General features: G+C 40.1%; 1 protein-coding gene across 1 annotated transcript in view; it reads left to right on the plus strand.

Annotated features, from left to right (window-relative positions):
* Window positions 1-23,768, plus strand: part of Cdh20 (cadherin 20) — a 218,157-nt gene that overhangs the window by 187,510 nt on the left and 6,879 nt on the right. Inside the window, exons 8-11 of the mRNA XM_021158575.2 lie at window positions 4,387-4,523; window positions 8,561-8,682; window positions 12,469-12,586; window positions 17,989-18,240. Coding sequence (XP_021014234.1) covers window positions 4,387-4,523; window positions 8,561-8,682; window positions 12,469-12,586; window positions 17,989-18,240 — 629 coding nt within the window. The remainder of the gene's footprint in view (window positions 1-4,386; window positions 4,524-8,560; window positions 8,683-12,468; window positions 12,587-17,988; window positions 18,241-23,768) is intronic.

The raw sequence follows: 23,768 nt of genomic DNA on the forward strand, positions 1-23,768 counted from the left end.
AGGGAAGGGAAAAGAAAAGAAAAGAAAAGAAAAGAAAAGAAAAGAAAAGAAAAGAAAAGAAAAGAAAAGAAAAGAAAAGAAAAGAAAAGAAAGCAAGCTTTAGGAGGATACTGAGCCATTTAGCAACTAAAAGTGGCTTCTGCTGGTATGGAAACAGCGAGGCTTCTGTACCACCCTGAAATGTATGAATCCAGAAAGCATACTCATGACAGAGAATGCCCTCACCCAAGCAGACAAATGTCAATACAGTCTGCTCAAGACAGCTTTGTATGTGTTCGCTAAGCAGATTCTGCTCATAATAGGTATGAACATTACAGCTGGAAACAGGAAAACCACCTATAGGATTCACTACTAGGTCCCAATTTTCTCATTTTCCATCTGTATCTGAACTTTCAATTTGTTCTCCTGCACCCTGGAAATTGGCCCAGTGCCCCATTCAGAGAAATGAAGGCCATTATTCCCTCACTGTAGCCTAGCATGGGAAATTGAAGGGGATTCTACTTGAAGAGAGAAGCTCCCGAAGGCAGGCTCCTGCTGTGTCAACTAGGCAGTGCTATCAGGGGTCCTGTGACTTGGTTATTTCTATCACTCCATATCCCATGCCATCTGTGACATTTCCCATGGTGGGGGTAGGTTTCTGGTTTCTAATGGATTACTCCCCCAACCGCAGAAATAAACCTACAGCCTGAAGAGCTTCCATCCAGTTTATGCTCTGTGGACCAATTGTGGGGCTTTTCATGTGTCTGAGAGCGAAAAGATTAGAATGTCATTAGCCAACTTCTATTTCCTAAAAGAAAGTTCAACTCAGAAAGCAGCTGATAAACTTTGAAAGCTAAATTACAAGAATACCCAGAAAAATACCACACTTGAGCTTAATTTAAAATAATCTTGTAAGTACCCAAGTGTTTTTATCAAAAAGTTAACCATTTGTTATCATGTCTCATCTTGAAGAGATAAGGCTGTGTTCTTGGACAATATTTTATAATTCATATGTCAATAAGGCACCGGGAGGATGGCTAAGGTGCGCTAGACATGAGGCTGAACTGCCTAGATATGATTCCCAGTAGTGTAGCCTTGAATAAGTGATTTAGCCTCTTAAACCTCGAGGTATTCTTCTCTGTAGAACAGAAATTATAATAATGCCTGCCGGTGGTGTTATTATGAGAATAAGTGATTCACTACATTGGATATGTTAAGCCAAATCTGGCAAATAATAAATGTTCTTTAAACAGAATCACAGGAAGAGGGGCTAATTGGCTTCCTTAAAATCCTTAAGATTTAAGACGTCATAACACAAGTTATTTCATCTTAATTCATAACTGAAGTTACTTCAACTTCTCTAGCTCCTACTCAACTACTGACTCTTTAAACCCAAAGTCTCTGAGTGGCAATCTTGAATCTCCAAAGAAATGTATGTATTTGAAGAAAAACATTTCATATACATTGATATTTATAGATAGATAGATAGATAGATAGATAGATAGATAGATAGATAGATAGATAAAAGCTTTATATCAAAATTTGCCCTCATTACATGTGATAATTTGGCATGCAAATATCCCATTTAATCTCATTTTCTTTCAGTGCTAATCACAATCAACCACACAAATTTCACAACTCACCAAGCTGCAGTATGCAAAAGACTGCACTTTGGAATGTTATTACTATAAAAATTCCAGTTTTGGAGGAGAGACCAAGTTTGGCATCCAGCACTCCCTCACACCAGGGAGCTCACAAGTGCCTTTTAGGTCCAGAACCAGGGGATCCAATGCCTTCCCCTGGCCTTGGCAAGAACCTGTCCACATACACACCCACCCACAAAGATACAAAATATATACACATATAAATCAAATTAAATTCTTAAGAAAAGTGCAGTTTCTTCACCTCAAGAATGAAACAGACTGTAACTTCTGCCAACTTTTATTAAATTCTGGATTCAACATTTTCTCTGTGGACAGCCAATTTTCCAAATACTAGTCATCAATGTCTGTTCTTTCACCACGTTATGTATTCTTGTTATCTTTACAAAAAATGAATGAATCGATCATAAATATGTGTATGGAAGAGTCTGTTGGTGTCTAAGCAAAGATGTAAACTGTGCAGAGATGAGAATGAAAACTCAGTTCAGATTGACTTAAGGGAGTCTGATGCCAGGCAGTCCATGGTCAGTATTTTTAAAACAGTACAATCTGGGGGAAAGTTTCCTGTTGTAATACAATCTCCAGTGCACAAGGAAGTACAATTACATTAAAACTCGATTCGGGGCACATGTAATTTCTTCCAAGGAGATGGGTTCTAAAGATAGTCTGCCTGTGCTAATTTAAGGACCTAGGGAAGTCTCTGGCCTGGTCTCAATCATACCGTTAGTGCAGAGGTCATTTTAGGCTGTTAACTGACTCTGTCCTGGTTCTGGGGGTGTGGGAGCCCCTGGCGGAAAGGGTCATTTAGATTACTAGCCAAATCTAGTCCACATTGTGGGAGCTTGATAAGGCCTGGCCTAACAAATAACATGGATCACCAAGCTGTTAATCACTCACCTCCAATTCCCACCTTTCTGGAAAAACAGGTTGTATGCTCTTCCCTTTGAAAGAACAATCCTGGGTGCTTAATATTCCTGGGTTCCCTGGAGATCTGTGGGCACAAGGACCTTTACGCTCCCAACATATATGCATTCATTTCTAGGCTTTTACCCTTATTCCTTTGATCAGTGTCTCTATTCTATGCCCACACTACAGTTTTGACTACTTTGGCTTTCTGTTGTATTTTCATGCCAGGACAAATAATCTTATTTTCAGAAATGTCAAAATATCTGAACAGACAATTTTTCAAGATATACAAGAGCCTTGTGAATATATGAGAAATCTATAATGAGTCAGAATTAAAAGGTGCCTCACCCATTGGAATGGCCATCCATTCCCCAAAGCATGAAACATAAAAAGGATGTTCAGAAAAGGCAAAGTGTACCTCATGGTGGGGATACCAGTTAGCACAGCCACATTGAAAAACACTGTGGTGCTTACTCAAAACACTGGATCCAGCCATCCGATTTCTGGGCATATAGCCAAGGGGATTACCATCAGTATGGAGAAGCATCATCTTCATTTCCATGTTAACTGCCACATTATTCACAAAGCCAAGATATAGAAACAACCTAAGGGCTCATCAACAGATGCATAGATTTTTTTTTTTTACTGTGGTATTTTATACATATACAAGAGAATAGCACTCAGCCTTTAAAAAGAAGGAAATTCTGTCATTTATAGTAACACAGATGAATCTAGAGAACATTATATGTGTGAAATAAGCCAGTCATAGAAAGACAAATAGCACATGATCTTACTTAAATGTAGAATCTAAAATGTTGAAGAGACAAAAGAGAGAAATGGTGGTGAGCATAAGCTTGGGCCAGCAAGGCTGATGGAAAAAGAAAGGAAAAAAAAAAAGATGGAGAGCAGATGAGATAATACTGGTAAACAGGGGGAACCAGGTTGTCAAATCAGACTGAACAAGAATTACAGGTCTTACAACAAAGTTCATTAAAGAAGTCAAAAGGCAGAGCAACAGCGAAAGGAGTCATGTAATTCTTCCTTTGCAGAGGTTTGAGGCTGTCTGGCTTAAGTGCCGGTAAGTCCCTTCGTTTTCTACATAAAATGCACATCAGTCCAGACTGACATGGTGGGAACAACAAGTAAGGTTTGTGGCCTGAACAACAATGGCCTTTGTTTTACTGAACATCTGCTTATAATGATCTACAGATTTTGAAGGCCATATGATAGCTTCCAGTAGATTATCCCTAATAAAGGCACAAAACTCGGCTTTATTTACAACCAGCAACCCAAATATGCCTGCTTAGCCCACTAAAAACATCCTACATAAGGAACCTTCAGTTAATAAATTCCCTGTCAGTCAGGAGTTGAATCATTACATGGTTATGACTGGGAAGGCCGGGAGCAAAGCTTTCTTCCCAAAGTGATACCAGTTCTAAGAAGCAGAACCATGAGACGATAGCTTTGTTCTTTTTCAAGTTTCAGATTTGCATTTGAGAACTTAGCTGAATTTCAAACACATATAAATAGAGGCTGATATTGAGGGCGTTCCAAAATTCTTGGAGCAGTTTTAAGCTTTAAATAGCATAAATTGCTTTTTATGTAAATTAAATCTGCCATAAGGGTCTCAGCGCTCTGTTTATTTCATTTTACGATACTTTAGATAGTAAAAAAAGTTCTTTTGTTTCTCTCAAGCATGATAAATCCATACTGTTCCATATATTCACAATGCAGAGGTGACTGAACCATCTTAACACCGTGTATGCACTCATTTCCCCTGTGTGCTATGCTCTTGTGTTTATCCAGATGAAAATAAGGTTCTTCATCGCTATCTTTGCAGATACTCCATTGACAGAGGCAGTGACCCGGGAAGATTTTTCTATGTTGACATTACAACAGGTGCTCTAATGACTGCAAGACCACTAGACAGAGAAGAGTTCTCCTGGCATAATATAACTGTCCTTGCTATGGAAATGAGTACGTAACATAATTTATTGGTCTCCACAGAGTTACAAAATGTAAAAATATAGAAAGTGAAAGTGTCTAAATCTTGTAACAAACAATAGAGGAGAAACTGAAATTATATGTTCTACAAATAAATGATTGTGTGATTTAGTCCTTAGTTCATTTTATGGTTGAGGTACATCTTTGAGTTCAGATGTCTTATGTAAAAGAATTCTATATAAGTCAGAAATTGAATCATTATATGTTTATGACTGGGAAGGCCTAGAAAGCAAAGAACTCCTTTCTAACAGCAATACCAGTTCTAAGAAGCAGGACCACAAAACTATAGCTTTGTTCTTTTCAAGTTTCAGATTAGCAAAAATAACAAAAACAAACAAAAAAAAAACAAAAACAAACAACTGTATTAGAACTACTTTTGCTGCCTCCCTAAAGCTCTGGTAAGTTCTGTTTCCATTTCCCTCTCTGATTTCAATAACCCAAAGATTATTAAAGGATATATTGTTTCATTTTAATTTCTAGTTTCTACAGGTTCTCTTGCTATTGATTTCTAGGTTTTTTATTGCATTATGATCTGATAGCAGAAATTACTTTAGGCTCATTTTTGTATATGTTAGAACATTTTTGGTAACTTAACTTTATTTTTGAGAAAGTTTCATATGCTGCTAAGAGTATATCTTATACACATGTTGGGTGAAATATTATATAGATATTTAGACATGCCATTTGATCTGTGGGGAGGCTGAATTCTAAAATTTTTAGAATGTTTTAAATCTAAATGACTTATAGCTGCTGTATGAATGTCAACCACCATTATTATATCTGCATATTTATGTCCTATTATGCCCAATAATGCCTGTTTTGTGAAATTATATGCACCAATATTCAAGGCATATATACTAACAATCATTTTTTGAGGCAGAATTTCACTATGTAGCCCTGGCTTGTCCTATACCTTGCTAGGTAAAAAAGAGTGCCCTCAAACTCAAAGAAATCTGTCTGCCTCTGTTACATCCATGCTGGCAAAAGGGCATTCACTACCATGCCTGGCTACAAACATTGCATCTTCTTAAGTAATTGTTCTTTTTCCTAATTTGTGTTACCCTATTTACCTCTTCTAATTAGAAAAGTATACTTTCACTACTCATTTGCTTCCAGATTTCACTTGTTAGAGGTTTGTAATTCCATCCTTCATTTTCAGCCCAATGTGCCTTTTCATATGAAATGAATTTCTTGCAAAAAATAGTCATGTCTCATTGTTTGTTGTTGTTGTTGTTTGTTGTTGTGGTGGTGGTGCTGGTGGTTGTTTCTCATTTATTTATTCATCTCACAAAATTTACCCTTCCTGACCTTTCATGTTTATGACTATATTTCTTTCTACTGTATATAATATTCATTTAAGCATCTTCTGCAATGCGGCTTTAGGGCTCAAGAACTGTTTTAATTTATATTCATTATGATCATTTCAATGAACAATATAAATGACCACAATATATCATCCTGAGTCAGGTAACCCAATCATAAAAGAGCACACATAATATGCACTCACTGATAAGTGGATATTAGCCCAGAAATGTATAATACCCATGATACAATTTGCAAAACACATGAAACTCAAGAAGAAGGAAGACCAAAGTGGGGATACTTTGTTCCTTCTTAGAATGGGCAACAAAATACCCATGAAAGGAATTACAGAGACAAAGTTCAGAGCTGAGACTGAAGGTAGGACCACCCAGAGACTGTTCCACCTGGGGATCCATCCCATAATCAGCCAAGCAAACCCAGACACTATTGCATATACCAACAAGATTTTGCTGAAAGGACCCTGATATAGCTCTCTCCTGTGCCTGTGCCTGTGCCTGACAAATACAGAAGTGGATGCTCACAGTCATCTATTGATAGATCACAGGGCCCCTAATGAAGGATCTAGAGAAAGTACCCAAGGAGCTGAAGGTCTCTCCATCCCTATAGGAGGAACAACAATATGAACTAACTAGTATCCCCAGAGCTCGTGTCTCTAGCTGCATATGTAGCAGAGGATGGCCTAGTCGGCCATCAATGGGAGGAGAGGCCCTTGGTTCTGTGAAGGCTCTATGACCCAATATAGGGGAATGCCAGGGCCAGGAAGTGGGAGTGGGTGGGTTGGGAAGCAGGGAGGAAGGGGAGGATATAGGGGATTTTTAGAGAGAAAACTAGAAAAGGAGATAGCATTTGGAATGTAAATGAAGAAAACATCTATTAAAAATGTGAGTGTTTAAAAAAATGATCATAATGATCATAATTTCAAATAATCACTCTGCTTTCCTGGCCTTCTTATCCAGGCTCTGAACTGTCTTCCTTAACTCATTGTCTACTTATTGTTATCCTCTTGCAAACCACCATCTAAATGAATTCTTTGTGTGGCATTTTAACCATTTCTTTCAATATTGCTGGATTCAGTTATTAGCATGATGTGATCTTTGGCAGAGCATGCTACCTACCTCTTCATAATTGTGTTTCTATTTTGTGATTTGTACATCTGTTAGTATAGTTATCTTTTCCAGTTTATTATTTGGTTTGGAAAGCAGTCTTTTCTTAAGGGCTCAATTCCAATACCACTCAAGAGAGGAAAAACAAGCCACTTTAGTAGTACAAAGACTAAATTAAAGCAGATACAAAAATACTATTAAAAAGGGATGGGGCTGGAGAGATGGCTCAGTGGTTAAGAGACCAACTGCTCTTCCAGATGTCCTGAGTTCAATTCCCAGAAACCACATGGTGGCTCACAACATCTGTAATGGGATCTGATGCCCTCTTCCGGTGTGTCTCAAGACAGCAACAGTATACTCATATAATAAATAAATAAATTTTAAAAAAAGAAAAAGAAAGGGTTATAGCCCCTGATAACTCCATCACTGATAACCATAAACAAGCAAGTGGGAGAAATAATGTAGAGTAATCTATGAGCTTAGGAAGTAGATGGATTAAGGACAGCAAGATGGTTTGGCCAGTAAATGCATTTACCACAAAAGCAAAGTTTGATTCTGGAACCCACATAAAGATGGAAGGAGAGAACTGAGTTCTCAGAACTGTCTGTGACCTCCACACACACTACCATGCATGAAACTATATGAATTATACACGCATCATGCACATGCATAGACACACATCCACGTGTGTTTTAATTAATCAGGTGCGTGAAAAATAATTTAAAAAGCAATAAAGGGGGATAAGAGGAAAATGAATTAGTAAGATTAAATAAAATAAAAAGGGAAAGAATGTTATAAAGGGAAAGAAAGAAAATAAAACATTTAAAATGATATTGTACAATAAAGAAAAATACAGGGTTAGAGAGTTGGATCAATGGTTAGTTAAGAGCACTTCTTGCTCTTGTCAAGAACCCAGGTTCCATTCCCAGGACCCATATAATGGCTCACACTCATCTCTAACTCCAGTCTCAGAGAATCCGACAATCTCTTCTGACCTCCACAGATACCAGACACAAATATGGTGCACTTACATGGAAGCAAAACATTCAAACACATAACAAATCTTAAAAATGAAAAATATATAAACAAAATAAGAGCATTACAAGAGAAATAAAAATTATAAAAGCTTCTTTTAAAAATAAAAATAACGGACTGGTAAGAAGCTCAGTAACTAAAGTGCTCACATGATTAATGACCAGTGTAAGCTGGAACCGACATGAAGGTCAAAGGACAGAATTAACTCCACACATGGGCAGCAGCAGAGATGCCTACTCATATACATATATGAAAATACCATCATTTAAAATAAATAAATAAATAAATACCAAAAGCATAGCAAAAAGAAGAAAACCCCAATGAGTAAAATGTTGCCCTTCCTGTATAGTCCCTAATGACAAACACCCCCACACAGAAGACACTGCCTTGTCCCAGCCTGTGCATGGTTACACTCTCAACAGGGAACACATGTCCTATGAGCGTGTTATCATTTCCACATTTTATCCGTTCCTTGACAAAGCAGATTGGCACAGCTGTCTTTCTGCCTTGCTGAGTTCTCACCGTCATTGTTCCGTATGTTCTCTTTAGACAATCCCTCCCAAGTGGGAAGTGTTGCTGTCACAATCAAAGTCCTCGATGTGAATGACAACGCTCCAGAGTTTCCCAGATTCTATGAAGCTTTTATCTGTGAAAATGCCAAAGCAGGACAGGTAAGCTGATCACCTTGGTAGACCCCAGATATACAAAGGTAACTCTTAATAACTGTCTTAGGGAAGTTTTCTATCACTGTGATAAGCCACCATGACCAAAATTATTCTAGGAAGGAAAGGTTTGATTTCATCCTGTACTTTCAGGTAATAATTACTGAGGGAAATCAAGGCAGTAACTCAAACAATGGGGGACATTGGAGGCAGGTGCTCATTCAGAGGCCATGGAAGAGACCTGCTTACTGGCTTGCTCCTCATGACTGACTGGACCACCTTCTCAGGGATGGTACTACCAACAATGTTCTGGTTAGCATATCCATCATTAATCAAGAAAATGTTCTACAGACCTGCCTATAGGCCAATCTTAGAGAAACATTTTCTCTATTGAGGGTCCTTCTCTCCAAATGGCTTTATTTTATATCAAGTTGGCATAAAACTAATCAACACAATTGCTGAATTCATGGTCAACATCATGTCCACACCAGAAAGTATGGATTAGAAAGCAGAGTCTCCAATTTCTTTATATAACATTCTAGTCATTTACTTGTTAAGACAACCACTTGGAGTCCAAATTACATTTTGTGGTCTGAATAGTGCTTTAACAGTTTTTGTGACTTGACTCACAGAATAAATATTCTGGTTCTGGAAGTAAAGATCAGTTCTACAAACTTTACAAATATATTTTTAAGATATGTTTCTAAACCTAACCTGGTCTTTTAAATTCCAAATGATTTGACTAAGAAGCATCCAGCATTATATTTCCAGTGGCCAAATATCAGGATATCTGTCAAGCACTGAACACCCCTTCCTGTTCATCCACACCCTCCTTTCTTCTCCTGCTGTCCTACACTTTCTTCCTCCACCAAGGGTCGTAATGTTCATTTTACATCATATAGTGTGGTCCTATAAATTCCAATGGAACAAATGGATGAAGGTCATTTATTTTGAAAATTGGGAGGTTGAGAAGTCCACCTCTGACCAGACTGTGTAGCCCAGGTTCTGACTACAACGCAGCTCTGAGCTCATGTTTACCCCTCTCCTGGAACATCACCCAAAGCCCTCTGCACAAAGCTGTGCCTCTAGAACCAATATTTACTTGAACTTTCAACATCCTTAGCCCAACATTTCTTTGTCTTCTATCCAAAGAAAGTGACTTTGTTTCTGGAAAGCCAAGGGCCCTGCAGTGATTCAAATCCAAACTGACCTCAACACTGATTCTTATAATGTGGTGCAATAGTCTGCATCACTCTTAAAAGCTTTTTCCAATTCTCCGATAATTGTATTTCCATATTTATTAAATTTCTAGTTTAAGAAGGCCTAAGATATTATCCACCTAATAACAGTTACAATAAAAGCTTTGTTGAACGAGGCAGGTCTATGGTAATGGCTGTAAAGAACCACATTAACAAGCCTGCAGTTTGGTACATTATGTTACACATGAAGCAAGGTCAGAGAGAAGACACAATACAGAAGGTGCTGTGTTGAGGTGGACAAGCTCTTACGGACCTTTAAAGTTCTGACTAGCTGTTCTGAGCTTTTGAAATTATTTTTTTTTACTCTCATGCTTTTTTGATTACTATACATGTATTTGTTTTACTATAAAATAAGATTTAATATAAGTATATTTTATGCCATGGCAAAAGAAGCTAAATTTAGTCATGAACATAGAGGATGCTAAGTAGTGCAATGAAGGAAGCCCCCTCTTTCCTCAAAGCACAGCACTTTATGTCTTGAAGGTGCTGGGACAGGAACTACATTATGCCAAGAGCATAAAATCTAACCACCACTCCTGCTTTTGCAGCCAAGTGTGTCCTCCACTTCCAAGGACATCACTAAAGGTCCTTTGTGAAAGTCTTTGAAATAGATTATCTGTGACTTGGAGTTAGGAAACAGTGTCACAAACCTATCCCATTTGTCACTTTCAGCCATGCATAAGACTAACCCTAGCCTAGCCTAACCTCATTTCTCTCTCTCTCTCTCTCTCTCTCTCTCTCTCTCTCTCTCTCTCTCTCTCTCTCTGTGTGTGTGTGTGTGTGTGTGTGTGTGTGTGTGTGTGCGTGCGTGCACTCGAGCACGTATGTTCTCCTCTTCCTCATAGTGGATGAAGGGCACACAAGGAAGACTGTAGAGTGCTAAGCAAGATATTAGACAAGTGGAGCTAAGGACTCTCAGAAGAAGGAGGTCAATAAAGCGAGCCAGAGTGCTCCCACTATGAACCCCACCACACTGTCTAGCTATCCTTCAAAGTCCCATCTCACCAATATTCACAGTTTTATGATCTTTCTTAAAATTGATCCACTCTATTATCTATTCAAAACACTCCCTATGAAACATTTCATGTATAGACATTTGGCAATCAAATTAAGAATACAGGATTTGTATCTCCATGGAGCTAAGGTGGGTGGTGTCTCAGTTATGAGCAGCACTGATGTGAGTCTGAACCATGTGTGACTCTCTCTATTGCTCCCTGGCCCGTAATTGTGTTACTCCACCATTTGATGCACCTTCAGATTCACCAATCAGCTATTTCAGGAGGCTTACCCTGAGATGGAATTCTGAAATACAATGTTTTGGGGACCTATAAAATGGAAAGGTAGAAGGACTGAACAAAATAAAGTCTAGCTGCAATAAAGATACATTAACATCCTCGCAAAGGTCTAGAATAAGTGTGCTCCCAAGTTTAAGGGGGGAGGATGAGGCCTTTATTCTCCCAGCATCTGTTCGTCACTGGTGGCAAGTTGCCCTGAAAGGATGTGGTAACTATCGCTAAGGTGGATAACACAGTAAGGGTAATTCCTGAAAAGCCAGGCCAGTGAAGAGTGGAACAAAGAGTTCTTTGAGCATCTGAACCCTTGCCCCTCCAATCTTCAGCATGCTGTAAAAATCTTAGCACACCTGGGCCCTCAAGCTGAATTTTATATAGCCATTTCTGTCCTGGAAGGAAAACAGCATTTCCTGCAGAAAAGCAGGTTTACAGGACCAGTACCAAGGTGACTAGGATCATCTGTAGTACAGCATGTTAGAGCACACCAGTAGAAACCAGCTAGTGAAAATTCTTTCCATACCCTACCCCACCACAGCCTACCAACTAATGCCCCAACTGTCTAATTCATCCTGCTTTCTTTAATGCTTTTTCATAAGTTTCCATAGCCTTCATGAAAGGTTCTTCGAAGAATATTGTGGGAAAGACAGAACTTGGCCAAAGGGTCAAGGGGAAGAATTCTTACTCTTTCTGTCACTAAGCTCCGTTTTTGTCTTGTGGTTTTTCCCAGTTGAGCTACACCCTCATACCTCTGACTATAGTCTGCTTCCCAACCTGAAGAGCTTATGCACTACACCTTTTCTAACTTCCTCCTAACAAAGCATGAATGTTCTGTGGCCCATGCACCTTGAATCCACATTCCATAGCTTAACACCGTTCTGTTTATTTGCTTTCCAGGTAGTAGTTATTCTTAAGAGCCATGGTTGTGATTATGCAGGACCTCGTGACATTCCATGCTTCTTTTACTGTCTTCTGTTTACAACATTTTAACTGGCCAAGCTGTGGGAATAATGCAGCTGAAGCACTTAGTCATTGTTTATCATTTACCTATTAACATATTCAGGATTAAGAATATGCTTAGTTAATTCAAAGCTGTGTGATCACATGGAGGGTTTTCAGGTTACTTTCAGGACATCTGACTGGGCAAATAACTTATTATTGCACTCCAGGTTTAGGATTTCACTAGACTTGGCTTTTTTTTCCTTTGGCTCCAACTCACCCTGAATTCGTTCATGTCCCTCCTTCAGCTGATCCAGACAGTGAGTGCTGTGGATCAAGATGACCCTCACAATGGTCAACATTTCTACTACAGTTTGGCTCCTGAGGCTGCTAACAACCCCAACTTCACTGTCAGGGACAACCAAGGTAAGCAGGTGGACATGGCTGTCTGTGCTTTTCTACTGCTCAAGACTGACATTTTGAGTTACTACACCATATAAACAGTGTCACATTTCCAGGCTTTTTAATAACAGGGAGGACGTAAAGGCTAATTTGTAGTCTACCAGGTTTTGCTACACAGCATCAAAGACAAAGAGTGCCCTCTGCTGTCTCTACAGCTTTCTTTCCTCAGTTAACTGACAAACATTTATTGGTGCTTGGTCTGTGAAAGACACTATTCAAGGTGCTGTGGTAAATTTCCTTCCTTTAGTCCGAATCGGAGCAACTATGTTTACATGTTCTATAAAAACAGAGATGGCCTAAGGGGAAAAATGTCCTAGAGAAAGAGAACAAACCTGAAGGAACATTTCTAATCAAAGATTTAAAAACCAATAAAAACAGGGAGAGAGGGGTAAAATGCTCCTGCAGCAAAAGAGGTACAGCTAAAGGAAAGGGTAATAGCAGCAGCAGCAGCAGGAACAGGAACAGCAGCAGCAGGAGCAGCAGCAGGAGGAGCTGCAGCAGCAGTAGCAGCAGCAGTAGTCACACCAGTAGCAGCAGTAGCAGCAGCAGCAGCAGTAGTCACACCAGCAGCAGCAGCAGCAGCAGCAGCAGCAGCAGCAGATCCCCTGAAGCTCAAGTGGGTACTGAGAGCAGAACTTACATTTTTCTGCAAGAGCTCTTAACCCCTGAACCATCTTTCCAGGCCCCACAGGTCTCTTTTTTTGATTACTCTCTACCTTATAAACTTATGAGACAGGACCACTCACCTGAACCCAGAGTTTCTTGATTCAGCTAATCTAGCTAGCCAGCTTACTCCAGGGATCCTGACTGCACCTCCTGAGCACTGAAGTTAAAAGTGGCTCACCATGCCTCACATCTGTGCAGGTCCTGAAGATCAAATTCTGATCTTCACCCTAAGTAGTAGTTTGCACAGCAACTATCTCCCCTCCCTAGCCCGCTCCTGAGAGGTTTTTTTTTTTTTTTTTTTTTTTTTTGCCAAACTTTTGACTGACTCTCCTATCTGTTTCATAGGAAAATCCTCCTATAAACAGGACTTTCTCCCTCCTCGGGATTGGCTTTACGGCAGAATCCCCAGGGTAAGGAGAGGTGGACATTACGTTTTTTTCTTCAAACTTTTACCTAGGTGTCACTCTTTCATACGCACAGAACTGACATCAAAAGCAATGAGCAGCACAAGGCTGCACATTTCTTCAAGGTGACTTCCAGCACCTACTCACAGAAACAATATCATATAAAGATGGGCAAAGATACACAGGATTGTAACAAAAAGAGGTGACTCATCTCTGGAAAGGTTTCCCGACACAGAAGCCAGTGCATCTTCAACAGGAACTGTGAACTCATCTCCATATGACAGTTACAAGGGGTGTCTTTTCCTAGCACACCCACTTCCAATATGGTGTGCTTTCAATACCCATCCCTCCTTTTATAGTACAGTAAAGCCTTTTAGTAAGGGCTGGGAGAGGACTGTGGATCAAACCCAGGGCCTTGAACATGCTGGGCAAGCCCCCTACCACCAAGCAGTACCCCTACTCCGCCCCTTTCTCTCCTTTACCTTTTTATTTGGCTTTTAGAGAGCAGATCTCACTAAGTAAGCTCACCGGATTGTGACCTACAATACAGACACACACACACACACACACACACACACACACACACACCACACACACCCGTGGCCTCAGAGGTCCTGCTGCTTCTGCCTCCCAAGCGCTGGGATTACAAAGGCACACCACGTTCCAGCATGCCCAGCTTTTCTTTTTCAGTCTCAAAGCATGAAATGAATTATATGTATAGAGTAAAATTTCAAAACCATTTTCTCATCTTTTCTTTATTTGGCAAATACAGCACACACAGACACACACAGACACACAGACACACACACACACACACACACACACCAGAACTGACTCCTTAGAGAAAAAAATTCTCTTTCCAAAAAAGTTGCTAAAACTCTAATTATCACTTCTAATAAAAACATGATAAATGGCTAACATAGGCCAGTCCCCGCCATGTAATATAAAATTATGGATGGGGTCTTGGTTGTGTTATATTGTTGTTGTTGCTGTTGTTGTTGTTACTGCTGCTGCTGCCATTTCATCTCTATATCAGTTTTTCTTAAAATCCTCATGATCTAGGCTAAGTTAAAGCAAAACAAAAAATAAATACAAGCTTTATTTAGAGAAACTGATTTTAAAAAATAGAATTATTAAGGGTGGTTAACAGTAGTCAGCTGTTAAACAGGGAGGCAGAGCGTGGAGTGTGTGGTAAATAAATCCTCATACTAATAACTGCTTGCTATCATTTTGCATTGAGAAGAAAATAAGAGGAAAGTAAACCCATGTCAAAGCAGGAAATAACTATTACCGTCTGAACAAGTGTGGACCACTGTCTGAGGGTTTCTACTGCTGTGATAAAGCACCATAACCAAACAGAACAACTCTCAGGTCCCTCCAACACTGGAGGGAACCAGATAGGAACTCAAGGCATGACCCTAAAGACAAGACTGTTACATAGGCCACAGCGGGACACTACTTACCAGCTCGCTCACAATGGGTTGATGAGCACGCTTTCTTGTAGCACCCAGAACTTACAGCACACAGTGTGCTGACCCCGACCGCATCAGGTATCGACCAAGAGAACTGCACTGCAGGCCAATCTGGTGGGAGCATTTTCTCAATTAAAGTTCCCTCTTCCAAAATGAGTCTAGCTTGGGGGAAGCAGACATAAAACCAGCTAACACAACACTGATGCTAGGAAACTAAATACACAGTTGTATAGCGCCATGAAACGAGTCCGTGCTTTAGCGTCTGAGAAACCTGAGGTCAAATGCCAGCTTTGCTACTGGCTAGTGACTATAAAGAAATTGTAATTAACCTAGGCTTTAATTCTCCCAATGTAAAGGTGTGGCATCACTCAGTACACAACAGATTACAAAGAAGAATAAATAAGACACAACATGCACAGATTACAAAAATTGGTACTTGAGTTCAACAAACAAACAAACAAAAACCCACCTACCTGGTAGGATTAAACAAAAAAAGACAAAACAAAAAAAAAAGCAAAAACAAAAATAAAACAAACCAACAAACAAAAAAAGCCAGGAGTCAAGTAAGCATGAATTAAGGGACAATGGACTAGAATTGTTTGAGTAGCTTCTGAAAGTTCCCCATCTCATTCAGCTCTGCCCCTGCTGCATGGCTCCTGTGTTCTTTCCATTATGGTTTCAAAGCAAGAGAACAAGGAGAACCAGACTCCAGCTCCCACCTGCTTATTCTTTATCAATTAAGGCAAATTATTTTTCCATACCTAACTTAAAAAGAGTCAGAAAGTACAGTTTCTTCAAGAAACTTTATTCAAGAAGGGAAGGAGAACCAGAAATACTGATTATCACTAGCCATGTTTGCTTTAAGCTTTTAGATATTTATAATAGTGAAATTCTAGTTCATGTGAAACATGCCCAGAAAATGGTATTAGCTTCTTGTTGGTTTGGATATTTTATATTATTTATGTTTTCCTAGAAGGACCTCGCTATGTAGCCCTGGCTGGCCTAGAACTTTCTGTAGTCCTTCTGGCCTCAGCCCCCTGTCTCAGCTTCCGGATAATAGGCATGTACCACCATATCCAACTTGGTTTTGGTTTTTGAGTTACTTCTTATGTACCCCACCATACCTCTCAAATTGTCCATCTGCTGAATTGATCACAACATTGAAAAAAATCTGCTTAATAACTCAAAGCCATTCCAGGTACCTTAAAGACATGAATTTAAACTTCTTAAATCTAAATATATATATATATATATATATATATATATATATATATACACATACATACAGTATTTGGCAAATATCAACATCGCTACACCTTCCCACACAATGAGTTTTAGGGAATCTCATCTCACCATTTAGCTAAAGAAGGATTACATTCTACTACACAGAAGTATTTAGTCAGCTATAATATGAAGTTCAAATAGCTACAGGAGATGATTTTCCAATGTTCTCATTATGGAGAAATGAGAGGTGTTTAAGAGAGTGGATAGGCTGGGGCTATTGTTTAGTCAGTAAATGCTTACTGCACAAGCATGAGGACCTGAGTTCAGATGCCTACCACATTTGTGAAAGCCCGGTGTGACCGTGCATGTCTCTAAGCTTAGCTCTGTGTTTAGGGAAACTGATGGGTTTCCAAAACTCACTGACTGATCTGTGTAAATTGGAGGTGAGATGTCCAGGTTCAGTGAAAGACACTGTCTCAAAAAAGAAAAATAATGAAGAGCAGAGCAAGGAAAACACCCCACATGGACCTCTGGGCTCCACACACACGTGATCATACATGTGCATACAAACTTATACACACAAATAAAAACCTCACATACAAAAGGGCTTGCCTACATGCCCCGAGTTGATCATTATATAATGAAAAAATATACTGAAACAGCCCCCTATAACTCATAAAGGTATATGAGTATCTCTTAATTAAAATTTTCACTCTTTAAACGGAAAGAAAAAATAATAACTTTTACCAAGGCTGAAAAGATGACTCAGCAGTTAAGAGTACTTGCTGCTCTTCCAGGGGAGAGTTTCAATTCCAGTACCCAGAGGACAGTTCACAATAATCTGTAACTCTAGTTGATAAAGATACAACACCCTCTTCTGGCCTCTGCAGGGACCAGGCACGCAAGTGGGTATACAAATATGCATGTAGGCAAAACACCATGTGCATAAAGTAGAACTTAAAAATTGAAAGAATAGAATTCACCAGATTCATATTAAGTGTGTAAACTCAGTCCATGGGCCAGGAGAAGTTCCAAGCTGTGTCCTATAAGCAAGGATTCACATAAGCTTCTGCAAATGAGCCGGTTCTGCTGGAACTTGGTGAAGCCAAGTGAGAGGCACAAAAGAAAATATCAAAAGACAGGAGTTCCAGCCCAAACAGCGAAAATAAACACTCCTGGGCAGCCTCATGGGCTCCTGGGCTCTCCTTTGCTAGAGGCAGAAAACTGGCACAGGCCTTGAGAAGCTGCTGCGCAGGAGCAAACAGGGGCCACAGATCACCAACCACTGTTCATTTCTGTCAAGTGTTCCCAGGGAACATTTGTTAGATCTGAAGGCTGTCAGTTCGCCCTGGGCACTTTATGTCACAAAGGGTAAGACAGCCTCTCACAAAAGAGCTTCTCTCCTAGGCCTCGGGGTTTTGCCTGAAAGCAAATGAAAAGCTTGATTTTTCAAACCTAAGTGCTGAGCCAAACCAATAGACATGGCTGCGCCAGTGCACACCTTATAACCTTTCCCTGCCCCTGCCTCTCTGCTTCCTTCAGTCCAAGAATTTCTCTTTTTCTCATTTTTTTTTTATTCCTAAATGCTTTACTCCTTCAGATAATACTGCTCGGATTCTGACCCGGAGGTCCGGCTTCCGACAGCAGGAGCAGAGCGTCTTCTACCTGCCCATCCTCATCGCAGACAGCGGCCAGCCCGTCCTCAGCAGCACGGGCACGCTTACCATTCAAGTGTGCAGCTGCAATGACGATGGCCACGTCATGTCCTGCAGCCCAGAGGCCTATCTGCTCCCAGTCAGCTTGAGTCGGGGTGCCCTCATCGCCATCCTGGCCTGCATCTTTGTCCTCTTAGGTGAGTTGGTGGCTCTTTTTTTTTTTGGGGGGGGGGAGTCCACAGGCTTTGAGACATGAGCAGTTAACCCCCTATCTCAGCTACTCAGAACTGGCTTCTCCCAAGCTTACTTCAAAAGGTGGTAGAGTGAAGCTTGGAGAAAAGTTCAGAAGTTGAAGACAGTCTCTTCCCTCAAGGCATCTTTGGCAACACATAGGTTTATCAAGTATCGATTGCAGACCTGAACACCATAGTAGGCACTGTGATTAGACGACAGACACACTCTGTCCTTCATAGTTTATTTCAGATGATACAAGTTCACATTGACATGACAAAATTACATGGAAGAGGATATGATAATCACTTCTTTAAATCCATTTCAGGTAAGTAACAGCTTAATCACAGAGGTTCAGCAACAAGCCAAAAGCCAAGTATCAGAGGCAGAGCCAGGACCAGCATGCGGGCACTGGTCACCCTTCCTCATGCGCACATGCTACAGATAGCTGAGTGTTAGTGAAAGGAAAGATGCAGGACTGAGGAGAGGTACTACAGCAATGCAGCAAATCAGATGGTCACCAGGGCCCTCACAGAAAAGTAGAACTCTGAGCTGAGACCTGAAAGAAGCAGCAGTGGGAACCGCAGGTCTGTGGCCCGCAAGTCCTCTTAGGCACTGTGAACATCTAACAAACAGCAGTAAAGAAAAAGAGCCTCGTTGTGTCTGCTGAGGAACAAAGTGGGGTGGTAACAGACTATGGGGGAGCCTTCCTTCTTCTTTCAGCCCCCAACTCTCTGGTGCCCACAGGCTTCTAACTAGACACTCAGAAGCAAACACCTAAGTTGCCTCTGGAATCCCAGAAAACATCTACGTGTGCATCTCACCTCCACTCTGCTACTGAGTTAAGCCATTCCACATTCATCCTCCTTAGAGAAAAGCAGATGCAAGAGACAATGCTATTATTCTAAATATGTGAAACCTCACAGCATCTGTGCCGATACACTGCAATTCCAGCGTTAACAGGATGAGGCAGGAGGACTACTACAAGCTTGAGGCCATCCTGGCCTACAGAACAAGTTCTAGACCAGTCTAGAAACCCTTGGCTGCATAATGAGACCACATCTCAAAAAATAAATAAATAATAAGAGAGAAGACAAAATTTCAGTAACTTTCTACAGGGAAAAATATAAAGCACTAGGAATTTAAAGTATAATCCTCATGCTCCCTTGATCTCTAGTTAACCAAGTGACTGAGCGCCACACCAGATAAAGAAATCCATTGCTGAAAATATCAGCATTGCACTGACTTTCTCAATAGGACTTCGGAATACACTTTTCAAAATACGTTTTAAAACATGATGTAAGCTCTCATTGTATATTGAGTGTTCTGTCTTATGTTACAATTAAGGAATATAAATAACCTTCCAGGCTACCTGTACCAAAAAAAAAAAAAAAAAAAAAAAAATCCACCTGCAATTCCTAAAGTGTCCATAAGGTGGCAACAGGAGACCTTGAGTGCAGAACAAGGAAAGCTGTTTTTCTCATCATCTGCTCTGCTTTGGGGAGAAATTTCTAGGTTGGCTATCCTTATGTCTATCTTTGAAGAATGCTGTAAGATTCATCCTGGTACACAAAGAGCCATCATTACAGAGAGACTGATTTAAAGAGATAACTTAGTTTGTAAATCAAGACCTTTTTTTTTTTTTTTAAACCTCACAGAATAAGAAGTCCCCAGAAGCTAAGGTGTCCCTGGTGTGACACACGCGCCCAATTACTTCTAAGAGCACACAACCCAGATCACACAATTCACACAACTCTAACATTTATGCTGCAGTTGACTTGTACACACACACAAAGGTGGGCAATTAAACATGTTCATCTGGGCAATATTTACTGGTGTGGGCGTGGGGTTCATGTACCCAGCTCCTAGAAAACCTCCTGGCTTATCCACAGAACCTACAGAATATTCAGAGCAAGCCTTCCCAGCACTGATGCTTTTTTCTCAGAACCTGGACTTTCTTCACCTGAACCTATAATCCCCAAACCTGATTTTTAAAGCATAACTTAATGCTCATTATTTATAACATTTTATCTAAAAAATAAGACATGTATCAATCTTTCATTTTCAAGAGATGACTAGTTAGTTCTACGTGCTTCCTAATCCCACACACCCATCAGTGTTCTCTCCAGCACACAAGCAGGGACTTGGATGGGTTGGGGGTGGTGTATTTCATTAAAAATAGATTTTTTTGCATTTAATATATTTTGACTATATTTCCCCTCCCATCCACTCCTCTCAGTTCTTCCCCATTTCATCCAGATTCACTTTTTCTCTCTCACAGTAGAAAATAAGCTTTAGGAAATAATAATAAAATGTAATAAGATAAAATATTACAATACAATAAAACAAACAAGAGGAACAGAACCCAAGAAAAGACAGGAAAAAAACAGATATATACATAAAGACAGGCTTATTCCCACACCCAGATTACCCATTAAAAACACAAAATGGAAGCCATAATTTAAACTCAAGTGAACAGGAGGTAATGTCAGACAAATAGACAGACAGACAGACAGACAGATGGTCAAACAGAGAGACAAAATAGAAAATAAAATTTAAAAGAGAATATTTTTTCAAAAAGGAAAACGCCTTGACATGACCTTGTAAGACAAAGAACCTTCATAGATGCTCTTAAGTTCTCTTGGCCGTGTCCTGCTGGGCATGTGACCTACGCATGAGAATAGATTGTTTCCCCAGGGAGACTGCCTTGCAGAAAATAAAGTTATCATTTGTCATTGGTTAACAGTTGCAGATTGCTTCTGGATTGGAGATGGAGGCTTATATCCACTTCTTCATTAAGCATTAGGACTCTAACTAACGGGTGGGATCCCATGCAGACCCCGTGCATGCGTGTGTGCGTGCGTGCGTGCGTGCGCGCGTGCGTCCGTGTGTGCGTGCTGCCTCTGTCTCTGTGAGTGCATATGAACTTTGGTAGTATTGATTTAGATGGGCTTGTTTTCTTGATGTCCTCCATCCCCTGTGGCTCTTACACTTTCTGCCTACTCTTCTTCCAAGTTCCTCCAGGCCTGTGAAGAGGAATTTAGTAAATCCCATTTAGAGCTAAGTATTCCAAAGTCTCTCACTCTCTGCATATTGCCTGGCAATGGGTCTCTGTATTGGTTCACACCTGCTGCAGGAAGCAGCTTCACTAATGATGGCTGAGGCAAGGCACTGATCTATGAGAAGAGCAGAACATCTTTAGGATATATTTCACTGCTACGTTCTTTTAATAGAGCAGTAGCGTTTGGTTTTACCATAGGTCACTGGGTTATCTATCTAGTCTCAGGTTCTTAGTCACGTAGTCACTGTTAGCTTTGGGCTCCCTCTCATGGAGTAGGTCTTAGGTTAAATAAGATATCGGAGGATTATTTCTACAAGTTTTGTGCCACCATTGCACTAGCATATCTAGCAGGAAGGACATAAATTGTAGAGAAAAGAGTTGGTGTTTACTTTTTACCCTTGGTATTGCGCAGAGCACCTTCTATACAAATGACATTTAGCACATAAGGGCAGAGGCTCTGTGTAGGCACAAAGATCTGTGAAGAATTATGTTGGAATTTTGATGGTGATTGCACTGAATCTATAGATTGCTTTTAGTCAGATGGCCATGTTTACAATATTAACTCTATCCATGAGCACAGGAGATCTTTCCATTTTCTGCTGTCTTGTTCAGTTTCTTTCTTCAGTAACTTTTATCATACAAGTCTTTTACTTGTTTGGTTAGAGTTACCCAGAAAATATTTTATATTACATAAGCCTTCTGTGAAGTGTGCACTTTCTTTGATTTCTTTCTCAGTCCGTTTGTCATCTATGTATAGAAAGGCTACTAATTTTTGTGAGTTAATTTTATATCCAGCTACATTGCTGGAAGGGCTTCTCAGCTGTAGGAGTTTCCTGGTGGAATTCTTAGGTGTGTGGTGTGTGTGTGTGTGTGTGTGTGTGTGTGTGTGTGTGTGTGTAAAATCATATCATTTGCAAACAAAGATACTGTGACTTCTTCCATTCTAATTTATATACTCTTAATCTCTTTCAGTTATCTTATTGCTCAAGTTAAGACTATGTTGAGTAGGTATGTAGAAACAGGACAATTTTGTGTTGTCCCTGATTTTAGTGGAATTGCTTTGAGTTTCTTTCCACTTATTTTTATGTGGGCTATTGAGAGAGCTTCAAATCACCTTTATTATAAAGTATGTCTCTCATATCCCTAATCACTCCAGGACTTTTTATCATGAAGGGGTGTTGATCTTTGTCAGAGGCCTTTTCTAAATCTAATGAGATGAGCATATCGCTTTCGTCTTTCAGTTTTGTACATATGGTGCATACCATTGATTTACCTGTATGCTGAACCATCCCTGAAAGCCAGCTCAGTTGTGGTGGATGATCATTTTGATATGTTTGGACTCAGTTTGCAAGTATTTTACTGAGAAGTTTTGCATCTATGTTCATTAGAGAAATTGATCTGTAATTCTTTGGTCTTTATGTGGTTTGAGGTCAGGGTAGCTATGGCCTTGTAAAACTAATTAGGTAACGTTTCTTCTGTGTCCATTTTGTGCAATAATTTGAGGAGTATTGACCTTAGCTCTTTTTGGAAAGTCTTGTAGGATTTTACATTAAAATCATCTGGCTTTGGGCTTTTTGTAGTTTATAGGTTTTTAGATACTATTTTTATTTCAATAATGGTTATAGGTCTGTTTAAACTTCTTTTTTTTATTGGGTATTTATTTCATTTACATTTCCAATGCTATCCCAAAAGTCCCCCACACGCTCCCCCACCCACCCACTCCCACTTCTTGGCCCTAGCGTTCCCCTGTACTGAGGCATATAAAGTTTGTACAACCAATGGGCCTCTCTTTCCACTGATGGCTAACTAGGCCATCTTCTGATTCATATGCAGCTAGAGACATGAGCTCCAGGGGCGGGGGGGCGGCGGTTATTGGTTAGTTCATATAGTTGTTCCACCTATAGGATTGCAGATCCCTTCAGCTCCTTGGGTACTTTCTCAAGCTCCCCCATTGGGGGCACTGTGATCCATCCAATAGCTGACTGTGAGCATCCACTTCAGTGTTTGCTAGGCTCCTGCATTGTCTCACAAGAGACAGCCATATCTGGGTCCTTTCAGCAAAATCTTGCTAGTGTATGCAATGATGTCAGCGTTTTGGAAGCTGATTATGGGATGGATCCCCGGATATGGCAATCTTTAGATGGTCCATCATTTCGTCGCAGCTCCAAACTGTGTCTCTGTAACTCCTTCCATGTGTGTTTTGTTCCCAATTCTAAGAAGGAGCAAAGTAACCAGACTTTGGTCTTCATTCTTCTTGAGTTTCATGTGCTTAGCAAATTGTATCTTATATCTTGGGTATTCTAAGTTTCTGGGCTAATATGCAGAACTTATCAGTGAGTACATATTGTGAGAGTTCTTTTGTGATTGGGTTACCTCACTCAGGATGATGCCCTCCAGGTCCATCCATTTGCCTAGGAATTTCATAAATTCATT

The sequence above is a fragment of the Mus caroli genome, chromosome 1 (assembly GCF_900094665.2).
Source record: "Mus caroli chromosome 1, CAROLI_EIJ_v1.1, whole genome shotgun sequence".
Lineage (NCBI taxonomy): Eukaryota > Metazoa > Chordata > Mammalia > Rodentia > Muridae > Mus > Mus caroli.